This window comes from Mastigoproctus giganteus, chromosome 11 (assembly GCF_048544385.1).
Source record: "Mastigoproctus giganteus isolate SK-2022 chromosome 11, ASM4854438v1, whole genome shotgun sequence".
NCBI lineage: Eukaryota > Metazoa > Arthropoda > Arachnida > Uropygi > Thelyphonidae > Mastigoproctus > Mastigoproctus giganteus.
This window is the reverse complement of record NC_143585.1, coordinates 139,334,428-139,354,217: the sequence shown is the minus strand read 5'-3', so window position 1 is coordinate 139,354,217 and position 19,790 is coordinate 139,334,428. Positions and strand designations below refer to the sequence as shown.

The 19,790-nt window shown below is 37.7% G+C and overlaps 1 protein-coding gene across 1 annotated transcript in view; it reads right to left on the bottom strand.

The window, feature by feature from the left end:
• Positions 1-399: 399 nt before the first annotated feature.
• The window catches only part of LOC150078472 (uncharacterized), a 30,293-nt gene continuing 10,902 nt past the window's right edge, over positions 400-19,790 (bottom strand). The window contains exons 2-4 of the mRNA XM_090384579.1: positions 15,721-16,022; positions 10,377-10,466; positions 400-595 (exon numbers count right to left, since the gene is read on the bottom strand). Coding sequence (XP_090240705.1) covers positions 400-595; positions 10,377-10,466; positions 15,721-16,022 — 588 coding nt within the window. The remainder of the gene's footprint in view (positions 596-10,376; positions 10,467-15,720; positions 16,023-19,790) is intronic.

Genomic DNA, 19,790 nt, shown 5'->3' with positions numbered 1-19,790 from the left:
CTGCAATAAATTAAAGTAGATGTTTCTGTAAATAGCAACAAATAAAACTGTTTCAGTGAATTTACTTTTATTGTACATATCAAAAACTAGGTTACCAAATTTGAAAGACACTTGCTTTCAAAGAACTACACATTGTTACCTAATGTGTTCCATTCCTCCACTGAACAGGAGGGGGAAAGTGTGCTAATTTTATTGTTCAAGATTTAAACCAAAATGGATAAATTTTCAGTGTGTAGGAACTGCTGTAATACCATTCAGATTGTCTGCAGAAAACACTAATATACACCAGGGGTGGCTACCCATTCCTCTTCTGGTATTTAAGCAAATTGATTTAACCCTCCCTACATCAAAAGAAAATGTGCAACTTTCTAATCCTACTATTACTTACACATTTATTACTTATCCAAGAATACTTTGAGCCCCAAGGAATGGAAATGTATGGCAATTACAGCAGCAGGCATACTCAAATGTATCAAAAAATGATCCCTTGTTTGGAACTGCTGGATCCCACACAAGTAGTGTATGATGACAAAGGCGTGGCTCACATGTTATGGGATTACGAAATCCCATATGTAAACATAGTCTGTCTGGTAAGCTGAAATATTAAACCCATTAAGAATTAGTCATTCATATTTCAAATAAGGAGGATGAGGTGCAATAGAAAGATTACAGTAGAAGCCCTTTTATTTGTTAAATCTTATTTTCCAACTAATCATGAATGAAGTAGGTTTGGTTTCTCTTTAGAAAAACTAAACTCCTAGGCCAATTATAAGTTAGATAACTCTAATCTAAATCACTCTTGTGATGAGTTGTTAATCTGGCTTCTACTCTATCAGTTTCAAAATTAATTTTTCATATACATTCGGGTCTCCATATTCATCATACTGAAAATTTGGCTGCTGCTTGCATGTCTTCAGTCTCACAGTGAGCACCATCCGAGTAGGACAGCTTGTCACCTTTGTGCTTATATGAATACCCATTGGTTCTAAACAAAAGCCTAAAAGGGCTCACATATGCGGCCGCATGTTTGATATCAACAAACAGATCGGAGAGGCAGTGCAAACTGGTGGAATTCTTACTGCTAAATGTGATGTTAAAAAAATGGAGAATGCTGTTCATCTGGATCAAAGAGCAGCACAAGAAAAACTTGCCTGTGAACATCGGTATGATTTCTGCTAAGGCTGGTTCCAGAAATTTCAAGAGACATTCACTCTGTAATGTAAAGATTACGGGCAAGCCCGCACAGGTTTTCAATGCTGATGAGACAGCATTATTTTGGAAGATGCCTCAGGCCTAATTTTCCATGCACAGAACTGAAGAACAAAACACGATTCACAGCTTCCCATCACATTGTTCCTGAAAAAGGACAACTTCTATACCTGATATGTAATAAAATTTTGATACAGTATTTTCAAAACATGGGTCTAAAATGTTGCCTAAGCGTTTCAGCATATGAAGAAAACATCTGGGCGAGAGTACAGATTTTTGCAGGAAGTGTTGACACGTTACCCCCGTGACTATGGAGACCTGACTGTATGTTACAGTAGGCAACAAAAATACAATTCTAATTGTTTCTTGAAACAAACAAAATTTCACATACTTAATGATCAGGCATTGTAGATGCAGATTTGCTACAGCAGTAGTGCTGTTTGAGGTAATTTCGTCCATGATCATCATGCGTCAGGAAGAGTTGCCTGACGCATGATGATCATGGACCCCCCCGTAAATGCATTTGTGAATTTTGTTTATTCACTGAGGAAGGACAGTACCTAAGTGATGCAGAAAACCCCTGGTGCCGTCAGATAAAGTGACACTTCAATGAAGTTTTGGGGGTTGTATAAATGGATTATTATGTTCAGACAACATTGGGCTTTTCTCAGTCAAAGTCTTCAGAATGAGAGTTTAACCCTTAAGTAAATAGTTATTTTAATGATTAGCACTGACTGGATCTAGAAAGAATTGTAAAGGTAAAGTGCAGCCATTACCAACCCACTGCAAGAAATGGACCATAACCTACCACGCTGGTCCGGTGCGGGTTGGCCGTATTCAGCAGCTTGAACCCTGGTCTGCCGCACTCCCGACCACGTCACAACTGTGAAATTATAAAGACTTATTTTGCTGAAACCAACCAATGATATTATTTTATGTGGTGGAAAAAAAATGGCAACTTCAGATGATTTTTCCTTAATGTATATGAAATGTGGAACTCTTTTTAAAAGAAAGTTCCATTTGATAAGGAAAAAAAAAATCTGTAATGCCCAAGCTGCTTTTATTATATACAGTGGACCCTTGCACAATAAAATTTGTGAATTGAAAATAGGAAGAATATTATCCACAGGTTAGCAAAATAAAAATATGCTTACTTGCATACTCACTAGTTGGGGGGAAGGAGAAAGAAAGGTTAAAATTTAAAACAGTCAAAAAAGAACATGGAAACACACTTTGCCATAATAATAATGTAAAAATCCACAGAATTGCAAATTCAATAAGATCGAGTTGTCGATCTGTTTATAACAGATTACATTAACAGAAAAGCCTAATACACTGAAAACTGCTAATTGTTTATACCTCCAGAAATCCGATGGGACCATGTGGAAGGTCGGAGACAATCTCCTGCCCCAGTTAAGTGAAGAAAACTCTGGCTATTTTCTTTATGATTTGTCCCAAATAAACAGAATCCACTGTGCTTTGTAAGCATGCAAAATGATAGAAGGAAAAAAGCTGTCGAACAAGATAAGCACCTGTGTGTCTTTAAATTCCACCAAAAGCCAGCAATTATATCTTACTGTTTGACTACTCTGGTGAGTTGTTCCTTATTTAATGTAGGATACCATTAATTGGAATAAGAAATTATAGAAAACCTAAAGATGTACTTGCTCTCGTATAAGGCATTCTGATTTTACTGCCCTGCATGATCTTGTTAAAGTAGTTAATCGGGACTCTCGATTTACACAAACACTTCAAGTAATAACAGATATAAGTCGTCATTGGGATATTAATGTATCTATTATATCTTGCAACCCCGCCATTAAAAAAAATAATAATAATTTAGTTATGTCAATTGTGAAAATGATGCATCCATTACCCAGGATATCGTCATCATTCTCTTTCTTGGTGATTCCCTTCTACTTTTGACTCTCTCTCAGAAATTTTTTTTGCCTGGTGCAGCATAAGCCTATTACTGTTGGTGTTTTTTGTAAGGTTTTTCAAGGATTGTTAAATTTAAAAGAAATCATGGCACTCACAAATGAGATACAGAGTAATAAGGTTAAAATATAGAAGGTAACACACATAAAAACCCACAGAATTCCAGCTATTGGTATTATTGCAAATGCCATAAGATCGAGTTTACTACCCATTTATAATGAATTGCACCAACATAAAAAGCCCCAGAAACTGCAAACTTTCACCTTAACCCTGTGAAGCTCTTCAGAAAATTTAATTTTGGCCGTTATCAGTGCCATCTACCAAGAAAATGTATAAATATGGTCAAACATTAAGTATCACGGTGAAGGGATCGACACCACTGAAGCCAAGGCTACGAAATAGTTATCAGTTTTTACTTGAACTAATTATATAACTTTTTTTTCTTAATTTTGGCATATCAGAGATATATAAGCAATATTTTATTAGTCATTCCCAAGTTATATAAGAAGCCTGAGATTTTTTTTACCATGTATCCGAGAGTACTATATTTCCAATTCAGAAATAACCAATGAGTGCTTTATTGCATAATATGCCACAACTAGAGTTCCAAAGCATTGCTACCTGCATGTGGGTAGATTTTGTAATAACTGAGAGCAAAGTTAAACATAAGAAAAGCGGCAAATTGGTTTTTAGGAGCATTAGCAACTAAGGCCATATTGCTCCAGGAATATGCAGTGATCATGGGCTTGAACCCCAGTCTAATCAAGAAATGTGCTACACACTGCTGCTCCTGCCCAAATTGGAGCAGAATATCATCATTCTTTTCTCTCTCAGGGTAATTTGGAAATTTTTTTTTGGCTTGTGCAGCATATAGCTAATAAATGGATGCTGCTCGTCGTGAAGCCACTGTTTCTTTGCATATTTATCAATGATATATCGGTTTAGTGTTGAAGTTTGCTACTGCAACAGGATCTAGAAAATTTGCAACATTGACAAATGCAAAAGACCTGGGAGTAATTGTGCAGTCAGGCTGCAAGAGCATCGGGTTTTGTCAATGATATATGGGAATAGGAGGTGATTATCCCTTTGTATAAGGCAATGGTTAGCCATGCCTTATTTTAGGAAGGATGTAGATTTGCTTGAGCATATATAGAGAAGGGGGGGGGTTCTCTTACCAAGAGAAGTTCTGCAAATTGCAACGTGAATAAGGCAGTTTGGGTTAATGGGTTTCTTCCACTTGCTCAGATTTTGAACCTAAGGAGCATAAATTCAAATTGAAGGAGGAACTCTACAAACTTTTTGGCTGATGCTACATAAGCTCGCTTTCTTGCATCACATGTACAACACGGTCAGTTTTAGAGATATTTGTCTTATCTTCATCATTTATATGATGGATCAGTGGTGTCATGGCCACAAGCACCAAATGAAGTTAAAGAACCGAGTTTTTATAGACATTTTAAAGTTGTATTTCTGATATTGGGGGGGGAGGTCAATTTCTAGTTATGCTTAAGGCATTAATACAAAAGTTTTTTTTTTCCTAGCACTGCTCGACAAAATTTGAATTTTTAGCTAATCTTTACAAGCTGATACCCTTCAGGTTAGTTGTGAGGTGGTGTTATGTCTGCACTGATCAACAAGTTTTGCTGCTCCCACTGCGTGCACAGCATTTTGAGATCAACCCACTCTTTTTCTAAAATAGACTCACTTTCCAGATATCACCAGCCTTTTAGTCAATCCTGTGACATCAGTAGACTAATCTCATGATACCAATTCTGATAAATTTTACAAGAATAGTTTTTGACGATCGTCCTGAACGATTCGGTTGAAATATCACATGCAGCTTTAACTAGTGTCTTTTTGTAAAGTCCCAATCGTCCTTTGTTTTCATTCTAAATCTATCAGTATGAAATGCTTAACCCAATTCTTGAAATTGTGTAATATCCAAGAGGTGTATGTTCGTTATTAATCACTAATTCCAATGTAGCACCGTTAGTTTTCAACAAAAAGAGCAGGAACTGATACCTAATCAAAGCAATTCATAAACCTCTGCGCACTTTTTCATTTTTAGAAAAAAAAAATTAGTAAATAAACACAATAATTCCTCTGCATAATTTTTACGGAGAGGATTATGATTCCTTGTAAGCAAAGAAGCTCACTCACTTTGAACCCTCAGGAGAGACCAGTGTTGACAATTTAGCTGATTAAAATATGTAATAGCAGATGGGGAGTATAAATGTAAAATTAAGAAATATTTCATAATTTTATTGATATACATCGTAAACATATCTTATTTCATCGTTTTTTTTTTTTAATAAAAAGCGAAGAATCGATTTTATATTATTCAGGGATTCCCCTGAGGGGAACCCCAACAATTTCAATACGTTGTTACACTCACAGTCAAACGACATGACTGTTGAGTTAAATTCTAATGACGCCATTATTAGCCCCGCTTTTTTTTTTTTTGAAACCGCGAAGGAATGCCATTGGATAATTTTTCTTCGTTGTACTTGAATTATCTGGAGAAACAAAATTATAGCGATGAATCGTGATCTTTATATGCAGGCCATCACTGATGATTCTTGTACCCAGCAATATTCTCTCTCTTATAATTGATAATAGAGTTGTTTTATTAGCATTAGCAGAGGAATATGATGGAAGAAAGCAAGCTTATTCAGCATCAGCCAAAAAAAAAAACACACCACTCCCATTTCACCCCTCCGTTCGCTCGAAATACCTGTCCAGTTGAGCCTTAAATTTGTTTAGGCTATCAACTTCAACAACAAGTGATGGAAGTCGGTTCCACCAACCAACCAACCACCCGCTGGCCAAAGGCAAATTTCCGCACATCTATCCGACATCCGTCCTTCCTCAATTTGAATTTATGCCCTCTGAGCAAGATGAAGAATCCCATTGGCATTGAGCATGCTCAAACCATTCAAAGCCTTATACACCTCTATCAGATCACCTCGCCGGTGCCTAGTCTCCAGACTCTGTAATTTGCAAAACTTAAGCCTTTCTTTGTAAGAGCAACCCTTTGTTCCATTCACTAATCTTGTTGCCCTTCTCTATACCCGTTCCAGCAGCTCTACATCCTTCTTGAAATGAGGCCTCCAGACCTGTATACAGTACTCAAGATGTGGCCTAACCATTGCCTTATACAAGGGAATAATCACCTCCTTATCCCTGCTAGAAAAATTCCTGTATATCATTGACAAGACACCATGAGCTACTCTTGCAGCTCGTCTGCACTGCTCAGAGAACTTCATATCTGCCTGCACAATTACCCACCACTGTCAGTGTAGTACCTCAGAGTTGATACGTTGTTCTGGGGTTACTGTTTCCCATATGTAGTACTTTACATTTGCCACCTCTCCAGATCCTGTTGCAGCAGCATAGCGTCAGTGGTGTCCTTAACAACCCTGCCAACTTGATATCCCATCATCAATATCATTCATAAACACCGAAAACAACACTGAGGAACTCCACTAATAACATTAGTCCACATTGAGCAGTGTCCATTGATTACCACTCTCTGATATCATGCAGATCTCCCTCAGTCTTTGCATTTTTTTAATATTTAAATTAAGAGCAATGCGATCTTGAGACAACGATAATCTACTATCGTCAAAAAATGATTTATGTCTAATACTCTTTGTACTGTAACTAAAAAATATCGTTTGATAATTCTTTCGAAAGTCCTATTAGTCGTCCCCGATTATATTTTCTTTTGAAAAATGCTGATTCATAAATTTGAACTTCGATAGATATTCCCCCTAGTTAACCATCTGAATAAATTATTGATATCATGCAGATCTCCCTCAGTTCTTTGCATTTTTTAATATTTAAATTAAGAGCAATGCGATCTTGAGACAATGATAATCTACTATCTTCAAAAAATCATTTATGTCTAATACTCTTTGTTTTATGGCAAGGTTATTGCCTCCGTTTCCGGCATCTTTGGCAATTTTCATTAATTAAGTAGGGGCCCGAACAAGGATAGCTAAGCTACTGCATATCAGTTTTACATTTACTTTTTGTAAACCTCATAAAAAGCAGTATTTTGCAGAATGTGATTTTTCGCCAACCAAGAAATCAAGTGATTAATATTGCCACTGCATAAATTTATCTTATCAACTCCGTTAAACGGTAGTTGTTATTTTTGACTTCTTCCTCAGAATAAACTGCATTTGATATGCAATTTGGAAGGTTTTTGTCTGGACATAATGTAGGAGTCTTGAAAATTTTTATGGCACCCATTAATAGGATTTAACCCAAATGAAAATTTAAAAAGTTGGCAACACTGGGAGAGACTGACTCACTTATTTTACTCATTTGCAGTATGATAACCTCCTGATATAAGTGTGGAATTATGATGACATTGTTGCTATTTGGTTTTTAGGAGCATTAGCAACTTAGGCCATATTGCTCCGGGGATATGCGGTGGTCATGGGCTCGAACTCCGGTCTAATCAAGAAGCGTGTGCTATGCACTGCTGCTCCTGCCCACGGAGGTGCCATGATGAAATTAACAGAGCAAAAGGGTAACCTAACCACACTTCATTTGAGTCTGTTTTCCTGAAATAGGCAAAAACACCATCACGGGTCATGGAGTGATAAAAAGACGGGAAATGAATCAGTTTGATTCATATCTGGCGGAATTCATGTGACATCAGAGACCACCAACTTCATATGGGAATTTTTAAAAGCTGTGTTCATAATATATCCACCTATGGACGAGGATTGAAAAGTACGGCAACATCTGGTGAGTCTTCTTTTCCTTTTTAGCATATGTTACTGTGTTTTTGAAAAGAGTGGGTTGATATTTACAACCGATGCCTCTTTATTTTAACCCCCCCCTCTTTCGTACGAAAGAGGGGGAGTTACTTCGTGTTCGCTCAGGAAGCACGGTCAAACCCTGATGGGCAAATGCCAGGACCGAACATAATACTACACAACACTTTTCAGGCATTTATAGTACGACTATTTATTCACAGCATACATATCACGCAGATGTGGGAAACCACAGGTGGGTCACCCTATACCCTCACTCCGGTCGTTCTCAATCATGGTACCACAGCTTCAAACATGCATGGGAATTTGAACGACTAAAGCTTGCTTTGTTAGCAATCGTAAAAACTGGTACCCCTGCGGATGGTCACATGACAATAACGCTCGCTTCAGTGCAGCTGTCCTGCTACCTTTGCATCCATCCAGTCAGTGATAGGACGCCACCATTACTTGTCACAAAGATGCATGGGAATTTGGTCATGTGACAACTGATGCTCGCTTCGGCACAGCAGCAGTTCTATCTTCGTATCCATAGAAACTGGTACCCCGTCATGCAGTAGGTGATAGGACAGCATTAGCTACTTTAGCATGGTAATTTCATCACGTGACAGCGTAAACTGAATGCAAGCAGTGAAATTTGATCAGTTCAGTGACGGTACCAGCTTGTAAAGATTAAACAAATTTTCTAATTGATAAGTATACTATGGTTAAACTTCAGTAAGAGACTCGTACCCATGCATCTCTGCAACAGCCCCTCCTTTGCACTGATTGGCAATCCATTTCTTCACATAATTTTGTTTCCCAATAAACAGTTTAGGCGTTCTCCCCACCCTCCACCAGATATCTAAATTGGTGAACCAAATTAGACAAAGGAATATATCGTCTAACCATCGCCAAGGTCCTTTACTAAAATTTAACTTATACTATTTCTGTACCTGCACATAGACTCTAAATAACACTGTTCCAAGCGAGGTGAATCTTGAATTATATACCGCAGTTCTCCTTTAATGTTATACATCTGGAATGGCAACCGTAGTACATATTGCGAACCATGACACCTATGAAAAGTAGGTGTGGATTTCCTGTGAAGAAAAGATGAATTATATAAACAATAACACTGGCAATTTTTTTTTATTCTAAATACTCTTAGAAATCAAGTTATTGTAATTCAAATTGGACAGGAAAGCCATGACAGCTGTTAAACTTCCAGAAATTAAAGGTGACCTTTGCCGAGTTATCAGTTCGAGGACATTTCAATGTGCATCTGATAACAAAATAGGTATATGTACTACAAATAGCGTACAGGAATTACATCCAAAGTTAGTTATGAATATAAACAAAGGCGAATTTGTTAAATTGCTATTTTAGTAATTTTTTGTTATATTCAAATACAGTATTGCTCATTAGTTGAGCAATGCATGCGTTTGACACAGAAAATTTCTAAACTTATGCAAATGAATAATACTCTACTATGTGCAGCAAACTTATAAAACTGCATAATTATCTCCAGACATGAGCAGTTCATGTATTATTCAGCAACGACAAATCAGTCAAGGCTGAGTACAAATGTTTTTCGCTGGATTCAGTTGCATCCCAAGTGCATCTTTTGTGAAAACGAGGAGTTGAACATAATATAATGCATGGAATCTGCAGGACAACTAGCAGTAATAACATGAATTAAATTAACAATGGTTCTTGTTGCCTAATCAGAGGGCACATCCCAAGGATCACAACGTCAAAAGAAGTATATACAGAAAAGACCACTTAGTTATGCCAAAATTAAATTTACGTTTTATATATTACTTAGTGGGCTGTAAACTTGCAGTACCAATTTATTGGGGAAAGCAAACATTCCAGTATCTGTACACTTAAATGAAATAGCTTGTGACATGTCCAGTCATACATTACAGAAGATTTATAAGGACTGCAGTACCATGGGAAACGCAAATGGCATAATCATAATTGATCCTGCAGCAGCGGACTTCGCCTATGTATCCACGCAGAGCAGTTGGTGTCAGAACCTTCAATTAGTAGAAACTGTAGGACACGACCAAAAACAAAATGTAAAAAATCGGCAGGTAATATTACAAAACACCAAGCTTTCACCGTTCGCTGTATATAATTTTCCATACATGTACAAACGGGTAGAGGCACATCACACCTGCTGCTTTGATCCAATTTTTATGTGAGGAGCTGAAACTCTGCAATCCCCGGTGCGCGGCCATAATGCGCCTAACTATGGTGATGAGCACCGACAGAATCACACGAATGCATTCGTGATCCATGGCACCGGTCCTCTTTATTCTTGCTAATCGTATATGGCCAACGAAAGAAAAGAAATTTTAAGTTCACCTTTAATCTCTGTAAGAGGCAAAAATAGCGAATGTCAGTTTTGATCATTCACACAATAAGGAATAATGATTATTTATCTTGCTGACTTACACTTTTGCCAGGACGTGCAATGAACTGCATGGGCTGTCAAAACCATCAGCCACACGTGGAAGACTTGGAACATAGTGCTGCAGCTCGTTGCTGAAAAGAGAAAGATATTTTAATTCTTAATATAATGATGCATGAATGGTATTCCTGCATTTATAAATAAAATTATTTACATGAAGAGTATTAGCATGGCCATTGCTCAGTTTGTTTTATATATTTTGCGTACACTACTAGAAGGATGCATATAAGATGATTGGTGGAAAAGCTACCGTTCGTTTGGAAGGAACTGTCTTACAAAGCCTTCGTGGATTTCTTCTGTTACCTCAATTTCATACTATACCTTCCCATTTATGGGTTAGTCTCACAGAACTCATATGAGGATACGTGCATACTCGATCTAGGGAGGTATCTGCAACAACCAAATGCCTCCCTAGATCCAGTTCAGTGGGAAAACTATCAAGTCCATTATCACTTACATGGTGTGGTTGATTCAAAGTTGGAGTGCCGAACGATTTGGGGTATGGTCGTTAACGAGCAGGAGGAGCCTACATTGCAACGGATATATTCTCGACACGAGATCCTTCACAACTAACACAGTGGTTATGACCACCATGTGGGAAAGGCATCTAGACTGGAGAAAGACTTTTTCCCATACGAGTCCAACTTTAACCGGCCTTTGGTGTTATCTGCTGAAATAAGTTGTTTCTCCTAAAACCATTCCTTAATTCGCCATATTTATTTTAGATAAAGATTGTGGTCAGATAACATCCCCACTTTACGCAAAAAACAGTTCTATACATATCATTTAGATAAACCAGTTAATCGCCGCAGGCTAAGATATAACGTCATAAAACCAACCAATGTCCCGTTTCCGAATACGTTTTTTTTTTATAATAACAAAATGCACAACAGGTAACCGAGATCCAAACATTAAAATCATATGTACAAAGGAGGATTGCATTAAGTTACCGGTAAAACAAGTAATAATTAATCAGTTAGAGAATAGAAAAAATAGACTACAATAATTAGATCAGAGCTGGCCACTTTGCAGTTTAAGAGAAGAGGCAAACTTGTGGATGGAGTTGTCAAAGAGAGTCATTTGCTGATTCTGTTTAGTGGACTGAACTTCATAAAGTCTGTGGTGGCAGAATCAAGGCGAAACAGTGTAAGGTTCCTGACTTGTCTACAAGGAGCATTGAAGTTGATTTTACTAAGGATATCAGATGCTTCATAAGTTCCAGTGATTACTTTCGCTAGAAGGGTGATGTCAGCAATAACTCTTCTAGTGCACAGAGGCCTCAGATGAAAGTAATCACACAGCAATTCATAATACACTGAGTGAGAGAATAGATCACGGTCGTAAAGTAACGGACAAAATTTTTTTAGTTAAAGTCTGTGTGAGGATTCCAAGGATTGGCAGAACAATATTTTTATAAAGGAAAACCGCATATCTGTAGTTTTTGAACTTGTAAGTTTTCCGAATGCTTTGAAGGACATGGGCATCGAATTTGGCACTGCTGGAGAAGAGAATCCAAGTCGGTCACACCTTTTGATCTCAGAGTTAATAGTGTACATATGCCGGATGAGAAAGAGATTACTTTGCACTTCGAGGGGGTAGCAGACAAGCCATTCAAAGTGAACATTGGAGGTGTAGATGAAAGATCATTTACGAAAACAATAAAAAGTAGAGGACCTAAGGGGGAGCCTTGAGGTACTCCACTTAGTGGTATAAAACAGTCTGAGTTCACTTGATTGATGACAACGCTCAAGGAACGATGCGTAATATAGCTGCGTAGCCATGAGAGCACAGGGTCACGGATATCATATAGCTTAAGTTTTTCCAGAAGTTGTACGTGCGGGACTTTATCAAATGCCTTAGATATATCTGTGTAGAGAAGAACTTCAGAGGTGTATTGCCAGAAAGAAAGCAAATTTGTGTCTACTGACTCGAAGAGTTTAGCCAGGTTGTTTTGCAAGGATATGGGTCTGTAATCAGTTATATCAACTTTTTTTGAAAATAGGAACTATAATGACCTGCTTAACGTGCTTAGGATACTTTCCCAGTACGAGGGGTTTTAAGGTAGTGACAGTCATTTTCCAAAATAAGCCTGGAATATCATCTGGACCTCTAGTGTAGTCATTTCTCATGCCGAATTTAAATCTTCATCTGTGATAAAATTCTAAACATGTTTAGAATACAGAACTTTCATAGTAGCGGAAACGAAGCGCAACGGAATTAGAATACATAGATTGCCGTTAGGAAACAGACTAATGGCAACCTATGTATTCTACTTGTTTCACCCCAAGTACTTGTATTTTGACAATACAGTATTTTAAAAACAACCTCATAAGATGTTAAATGTTTTTGGCAGCCCAAAAACCCTTTTGCAAGCCAGAATCTTCTGCTGAACTCCAATATCTTTAAAACAGTAATATGTTCCGGGTGTAGAAATAAGATTGGTACCCTCGGTTCTGCATCCTGGACTTCAAATTTTATTTATTTAAATAAGCGCAGTCCGTGCAAAGGGGGTTAAGAAGCCTCATTTAGACTTTGATGGGTTCCATGATTGGGGCCTAGGTGCAGCACGCAATAAGCGAGAACTCTTCTGCCTTCGTCTTCTCATTTCCATTGATCAGAAACATTCTCCATCTCAATTATCGCCCAAAGTACCCTGACCTCATTACCAAAAAAAAAAAAAAAATTTAGGAAAGAAAATCTAGGGACTTCATTTCACATTCCAGTGTCACCCAGGGGTAGTAGTAATCTGTTATTAAAATAGTCAAACAGCCCATGAAAAATTTTATAGAAATTGCAAGGTGCGCTAGATGAGAGCGTCTAGTCTCCTCCACCCAAACTTGGATGTGCGCAACTCCATATACCGAGCCAACCATACCAAAGGCTGGGGGGATTTGGAGAGACCTCGTTACCTCTCTTTCAATCACCAACACTAGAAAATCCCAAAACAAGCCACCATTTTACGTATTCACAAGAGCCAATCGGCACAACGCAGCCTGGCAGATCCCAAGAAATACTAAATATTGACAGTATAGAGCTGCCACAGATCAGTCACGAATCTTCCTCTACCTTTGATAGTGCCATCAGTCCCTCTGGATGTGAATACGTACTGCGAAATTTCTCACTCTAAACCCCTTCCCCAGCTAAGAAAATCAGCTGCTTAAGGCCGATTTTCCAATTTCTGATATACACATAGTAGTGTTCTATCTTTCATTCTTTGAGGGTTTTGGCAAGGGCTACGTGTCTTTCAAATTAATAGTTTCCAGTTTGTAAGTTTTTAGAAGTGAGAGAGCATCCTTATCTTCTTTAAAAAGGAGGGAAATTGATCTATGTTTGATTCGTTGTTATAGGTTCTTGTAAACTCCTGAGAGAGAGGGGTGATTCTAGCCTTTCTTGCTAATAATAGTCAAGTAAAACGTTTTACTGAGAGGGTAAAGATGAGTTACACAAGAGCGTCCTCTTGCAAGAACCACTTTTCTTACTTTCCTGGTGCTGGGTCTTAATTTCTATAAGTTTATTGTTGCAATTTTCTTGCCATATATTTTTCCATTGGAAGTAGTAGGGTTTTCGTAGTCTTGCACAGGAATTTTCATATCAGTTACATTTGAATTTGTTGGTTGTTTTGCTGCCTGATCTGCGTTTTCATTTCAGAGTATTCCACAATCAGCTGGTATCCAGCAGAGTACTACTGTACTTGGATCAGTTTAGATCTAATTTGTTTCATTCTGCACTGAGTTGACAGAGATTAAAGAACGGGTATAGATTATATGCGCTAGGTAGATAGCAAAAAGGTTCTGCAGAGAAGCAAAAAAAAAAAATTCAAAAGCAGGTAAGACCTGCAGAACCTACTGTCTTGTCTGATTATATTCAGCAACTTTGGGTGTGAATAGCAGGAAGATATCTTATATTTAAGTTGAGAGAGAGAGAGAGAATGCTTACCACACTGATTTAAATAACTATAGCCCATATTGATAGATTTTTCAATCTGTATATTCTGACATACACATAGCTAGTCTGAAGTGATTCCATGAAATCTAATGCCAGCAGGTTTATTGAAATGCGGCCTATATTTATATTGGATGCATAGTTCACTAATATAAAAATTTCCTTCTGAGATAAAATCGTGGTTCATGAGCTTCCTTATATAAGCTTTCAGTTCGGGAAGTTATACAGGCTGCCAACGCAATTCTGAAGGCATTGTTCTTTCTATTATTTAAAACTTGCACCGTCACAAATAATCCAACTTAATTTATGATTTAATTTTAAAATATTAAAATCAAGGTACATACACATCCATTATTGATTTTGAAATACTTCCGCTTGGTGTTGCGGAATTGTATAGTTTAATTTTTTTTCCCCCTCTGATGCTGTATAAACTTTGCTTGCATGGATGTTTCCAGAACAAAATACGTGCATTATGTATGAGTAGTAGGATCATCACAACTAATATAAATATCGAGATGATTAAACTTAAGTAACGTATCATGCCAGATGAGAAAATTGAATCATAAATTGGTACAAAAGGAAACAAAGATGGATCGAACTTGGCGACTTAAAAGGAAGAAACATTGCATACCATATTAGTAATGTCTAGTTAAATCCAAGAAGATTAACTACGCTATGCATTCTCTTTCACGACAATGCACAGCGTCAACTTATTTAGCGCATGACCCATCGTTCCCAAAACACTTAATTCCGTGCTGTATATTTACATTCTGGTCAACTGACCTGATTTAAATATATGGGCTCGCAAAAGCTTAATTGGCCTGGCCAGAGCGAGACCATAACCTCAATGAACACTTTTGAACTGAGACGTTGGCCACCACCCGCATTTACTAGTTTCATTGAAAGTAGAATACTTCTTTCACTAGTTATCAAAAATGGGTTGAGTTTACTGAATACTGTATCAATAAAGTTTTTTAAACATGGAGATGTCCAGTTACTTTTGGCAATATTGTATATAATTAATAGAACAGTATCAAAACAAAATCTTAAGATGATCCAGGATGAGAATTGGCTTTCACAATTACCAGAGTGCAGATATTAAAATGAAAACCATAAGCGTTTAAAACAAATTTCACAAGAAACGACACATTGCCAAGTGAAAAAAATAAAAATTATGAGGGGGATATGAGTAAATAAATTCTGTCTCCTAAGAGAGGAGAAAGCAAGAGTGGTACAACTTTCATAATCATTAAAAAATAAAATTTCCTACCCCTCCCCTCCACGATTTAATATTTAAAAATAATGTCAACATAAAAAGGCCAGACAAGCATCGGGTGGCCTAATTTGTTCATATTTTTTCACTACTCATAAATTTGAAATACTTACAATTTAGTGTCATATTGCGTTGATTTCTTGAAACAATTAGCATAATGAAGTCCAATCTGAACCTTACACGAATCTTCAGACTCGGGGGAAAACACAAGTTGCTCGTCGCTGGATGATGGGCGAAATGGAAAGTTTTCTGATGGGTAAAGAGATTTACTATTTTCTGTTTCGAGTGGATCGCTTTCCTGATAGCATTTTATATTCTTTCCTTCCCGTTCTCTGTTTTCTGTCGACTCTTTCCGGTTATCAGAATCATTGCCATGTGAGCTATGCAAAAGGACTACCAGTGCTAAAGTAAACATCTAATTGAAAATCAAAAACAATATTCATTAGTATTGCTGTATAAACAATGCAATAATACAGTTAGCCAACCACCATTTTTGGGATGGCACCAACCACAAATTTTTGGAACTACACTGTTCGACAAAATTAATAGAACACGTATAAAACTTAGTGTAACTAGTGCAGCTTGCAATGAAGAGGGCCAAAATTTAGTATGACGGTGTACCACAGAATAACGATAAATAGTAGATAATCGTAGAAGTATAAGGGGCATAGAGGTTGTATAAGAATTACCAAAAAGGTCATATGATATCAGTACGGCGTATCATCCCCTCCAACAGTGAACCATGCCCAGTGTCTAAAAGAATCTGTGGCAATAAATCCCATTCTTCCACCTGCGCAGCAGATCTTAGCTCACCAAGTGACCAAAGAATTGGCTATTGGCGTGCAAATGTGACGCCCAAAGGCGCCCACACATATTCGACCGGATTTATTCTGTGATCGTGCTGGCCCCGACAGTCGTTGGATATCTTCAGTTGCAAGATATTCCTCGACCACTTCATCTCGACGTGCATGAAAAGAAAATCTGGGCCAACCGCAACCCTAAAAAGTCGCACTTGCAGTTCGAGGATCTGTTTTCGGTACCTCTGCACATTTAGGGTATGCCTATGAAAAACAAAGTGTTGCCGTTGATCATTATTCCGCCCCAAATGAGAACACTGCCAGCACCGTATTCCTCGTTGTTTCCAGATGAAATAACGTCTAGAATCTGTAAAACAGGACTCATCAGAGAACAGAATTGTAACTCATTTGTCAGAGCTCCAAGTCACATGTTCATGGAGCCAGCTCCGACGAGCTCTGCGGTGGTTTGGGGATCATTAGATACAAACCACTTGAATTCAGTCTTATTAACACATTTCAGTTGAAAATATTTTCACCTGTGGCAGCAACAAACTCAAGAAACAGTGGTGACAGAACATGGTAGGGTTTCGTCTTGCGGTCTATTCTGGTTAACGTAGCCCTCGGGCGACCTTGTTTAGCTCTCTTTCTCTCTCTCTCCTGACACATTTAGTCAACGAGTCACTTCTGCCTGCTATCTCAAAAAAATCATCTAAGTTCTATACGACGATGACACTATTCCACAGAGCAAGCCAATAAACGGAAATGAAGTGATGTGGTGGCAACCCGTGTTTTTATAGGTGAATAATTTGCATAATGTGCGGCTGTAAGTTGGTAGATCGTTTTCTACTCTACTAGATACTTGCAATTTGCATACCTATTATGTCAAATATTCGCCTTCGGCTACACTGTTCACAATAAAATATTCATGAAAAACTTTCTGTTCTGTCAATTTTGTCGAGCAGTTAACATTACTTGCAATACAACAATTTACATATGGTAATTGACACTGGTCTGATAATTTTGAGTGAAAGGAATGACATAGTAATTAACGATCAAAATTATATCAGATAAGTGTTGACGCTTAATGTCGAGAAATTCTACATCTAGAACATTTAATACAACTTTACAGGGCGGTCATGTTTAAATGAGAACCTGTGAAAAAATGAATAACTTAACCCTAGGGGCTCACATCTGGTGAGTATAGGCTTGGCAACCCAGGGTCCTGAGCTGGATATCATCATTCATCTCTTTCTTGGTGATTCCCTTCTACTTCTTTCTCTCAGGGTAACTCAGTTTTTTTTTGTCTGGTGCAGCATAAGCCTCAGGTTTCCTTGTACCATATACATAACAATAATACTAACTTCGAGTAAGAGTGCTAGAGACAAGTAATTTACAAATGACATTCTTCATCCTGTTCAAGGTGTCGCCAATTTCTAAAATGAAGAATGCGGATGCACATTGCACGCAGTAAATAAACATGGAGCTCGAACTACTCAAACTAACTTTTGTATGTAAATTCGATGTCATAAGAGAGGCATCGATACGGCTCGTGAAAATGTTCATGATTTCTCGGATTGCATTGAGACCTACTGAACAAAGACAATATATTATAATAATAAATCGTACTACTTGTAAAATATTCAGGCTAATATACAAGTTAGTGTATTTGCATCATTTCTGTACATAGCCAACTACATAAGTAGTTATAAATTGACATCATTAAGTATATCTCATATTGTGAATACCTTCACAAAATTATCCACACCATCAGGCATCTCTCATATTGTGGATTTATACTTCACAATTGGGTTGTCATCATTCCAACACCAGGGTACCTGACCACCCACTGATGAGGAGCCAATAAGCTTTGAAACAGTGCCGTCTGGGGGGCCTGATGGCCACTGAGTTTCCTCGAATAGGTATAGGTAACAACAATCTTCTCTACTGGGGAAGCGTTGCCTATTCGAGGAATATATGAGCTTTGAGTGTGAGTTGAAGGAGCAACTGTCCCTTTCTTCCTTCTATCACCTTCATCTCTTTTCTAAGTCTAATAGGGATAGTATGAGGATAACCGAGAACTTGATCCCATATCATATTTCAAAACGGTGCCTTATGGGTGTTAGTATCCGCTGAGAATAAGTAACAATCTTCTTCTACGGTGAAGCGTTACTTATTCTAGGTAGTGCAATACCATGGCAACTCGTTGTGAATGTATTCACAATATGAGATATACTTAATGATGCCAATTTATAACTATCATGTAGTTGGCTACGTACAGAAATTATGCAAATTGCCTAACTTGTACATTAATTACATTAAAACTAAATCCATACAAGAGGTACGCTAACTGAAATAAACAATATGCATTATAATCAGAATGAGAAAAGTGATTGAGTAACCTATTCGTTTACCAAGAAAACCAATTAAAATACATCATAAGGGTGCAAACCAGAAGTGAAACTATAAATTCTGCGCCCAAGTGATCTTTAAGAATCTCCATGTCGAACCCACCATTTTGGCAGTATGGCAGTTTTACCACTGCTAATAACATGAACAAAATTCCCCAAAACTCATATCACTGGCCCTGAAACTGAACTTTTTACCTTCCTCAGCTAACAAATATTATGACTGTGTGAATAGAATGCTTATATATAAGATGTATGATACAATTTTCTGTTGCAACCAAGAGAAGCAAGAAAAATGACTGCGTTATTTCAGAGTGACGAAGGTTACTTACGGTAATCAATGTGAAAAACTAAGAAAAAGAATAAAACGCAACTCAATTGCCTAAAATAGAAACTAAGAAAATTTTTAATTGGGAAATGAAAATATTTTGGTAGAAAAGCTGCAAAGCTCAGACCCTAATGAAATCCCTGTATGGGTGGGAAAATATTTTCCCCTTTGTGTGTATATACTCACTGATTACTGAATTATGACCACCTACCTAAACCGTGATGAGCCATCGTTCGAACGGATAACAGCCACTATTCGCCTAGGCATTTACTCCACCGGACGTGTGAAGACGCCCGTAGTGAACTGCAGTCATGTTGCTGCAATGCTTTCCACAGTGATAAATGACGGCTGCATGCCCATACGCCTCATTTGTCGGTCCGAAACATCCCACAAACTCGATGTGGGTGAAATCAGAAGTGTGGTGTCACACAGATATAAGGAATACAGAATTGCAATGTGTACAGAAAGGATAGAAAGGGAGGAGGGGTTATGCTATTAGATAAGAAACACAAAATCCAAGGAAGTGAAGCCACCAACATAGCTGGACAGTGCAGTGTCCAGTCAGTTTGGTGTGACATAAGCATTGGAAGATTAAAATTGAGAGTAGGAGTGTGCTATAGGCCTAATGACTCTGATGGGTATAATAAGAAACT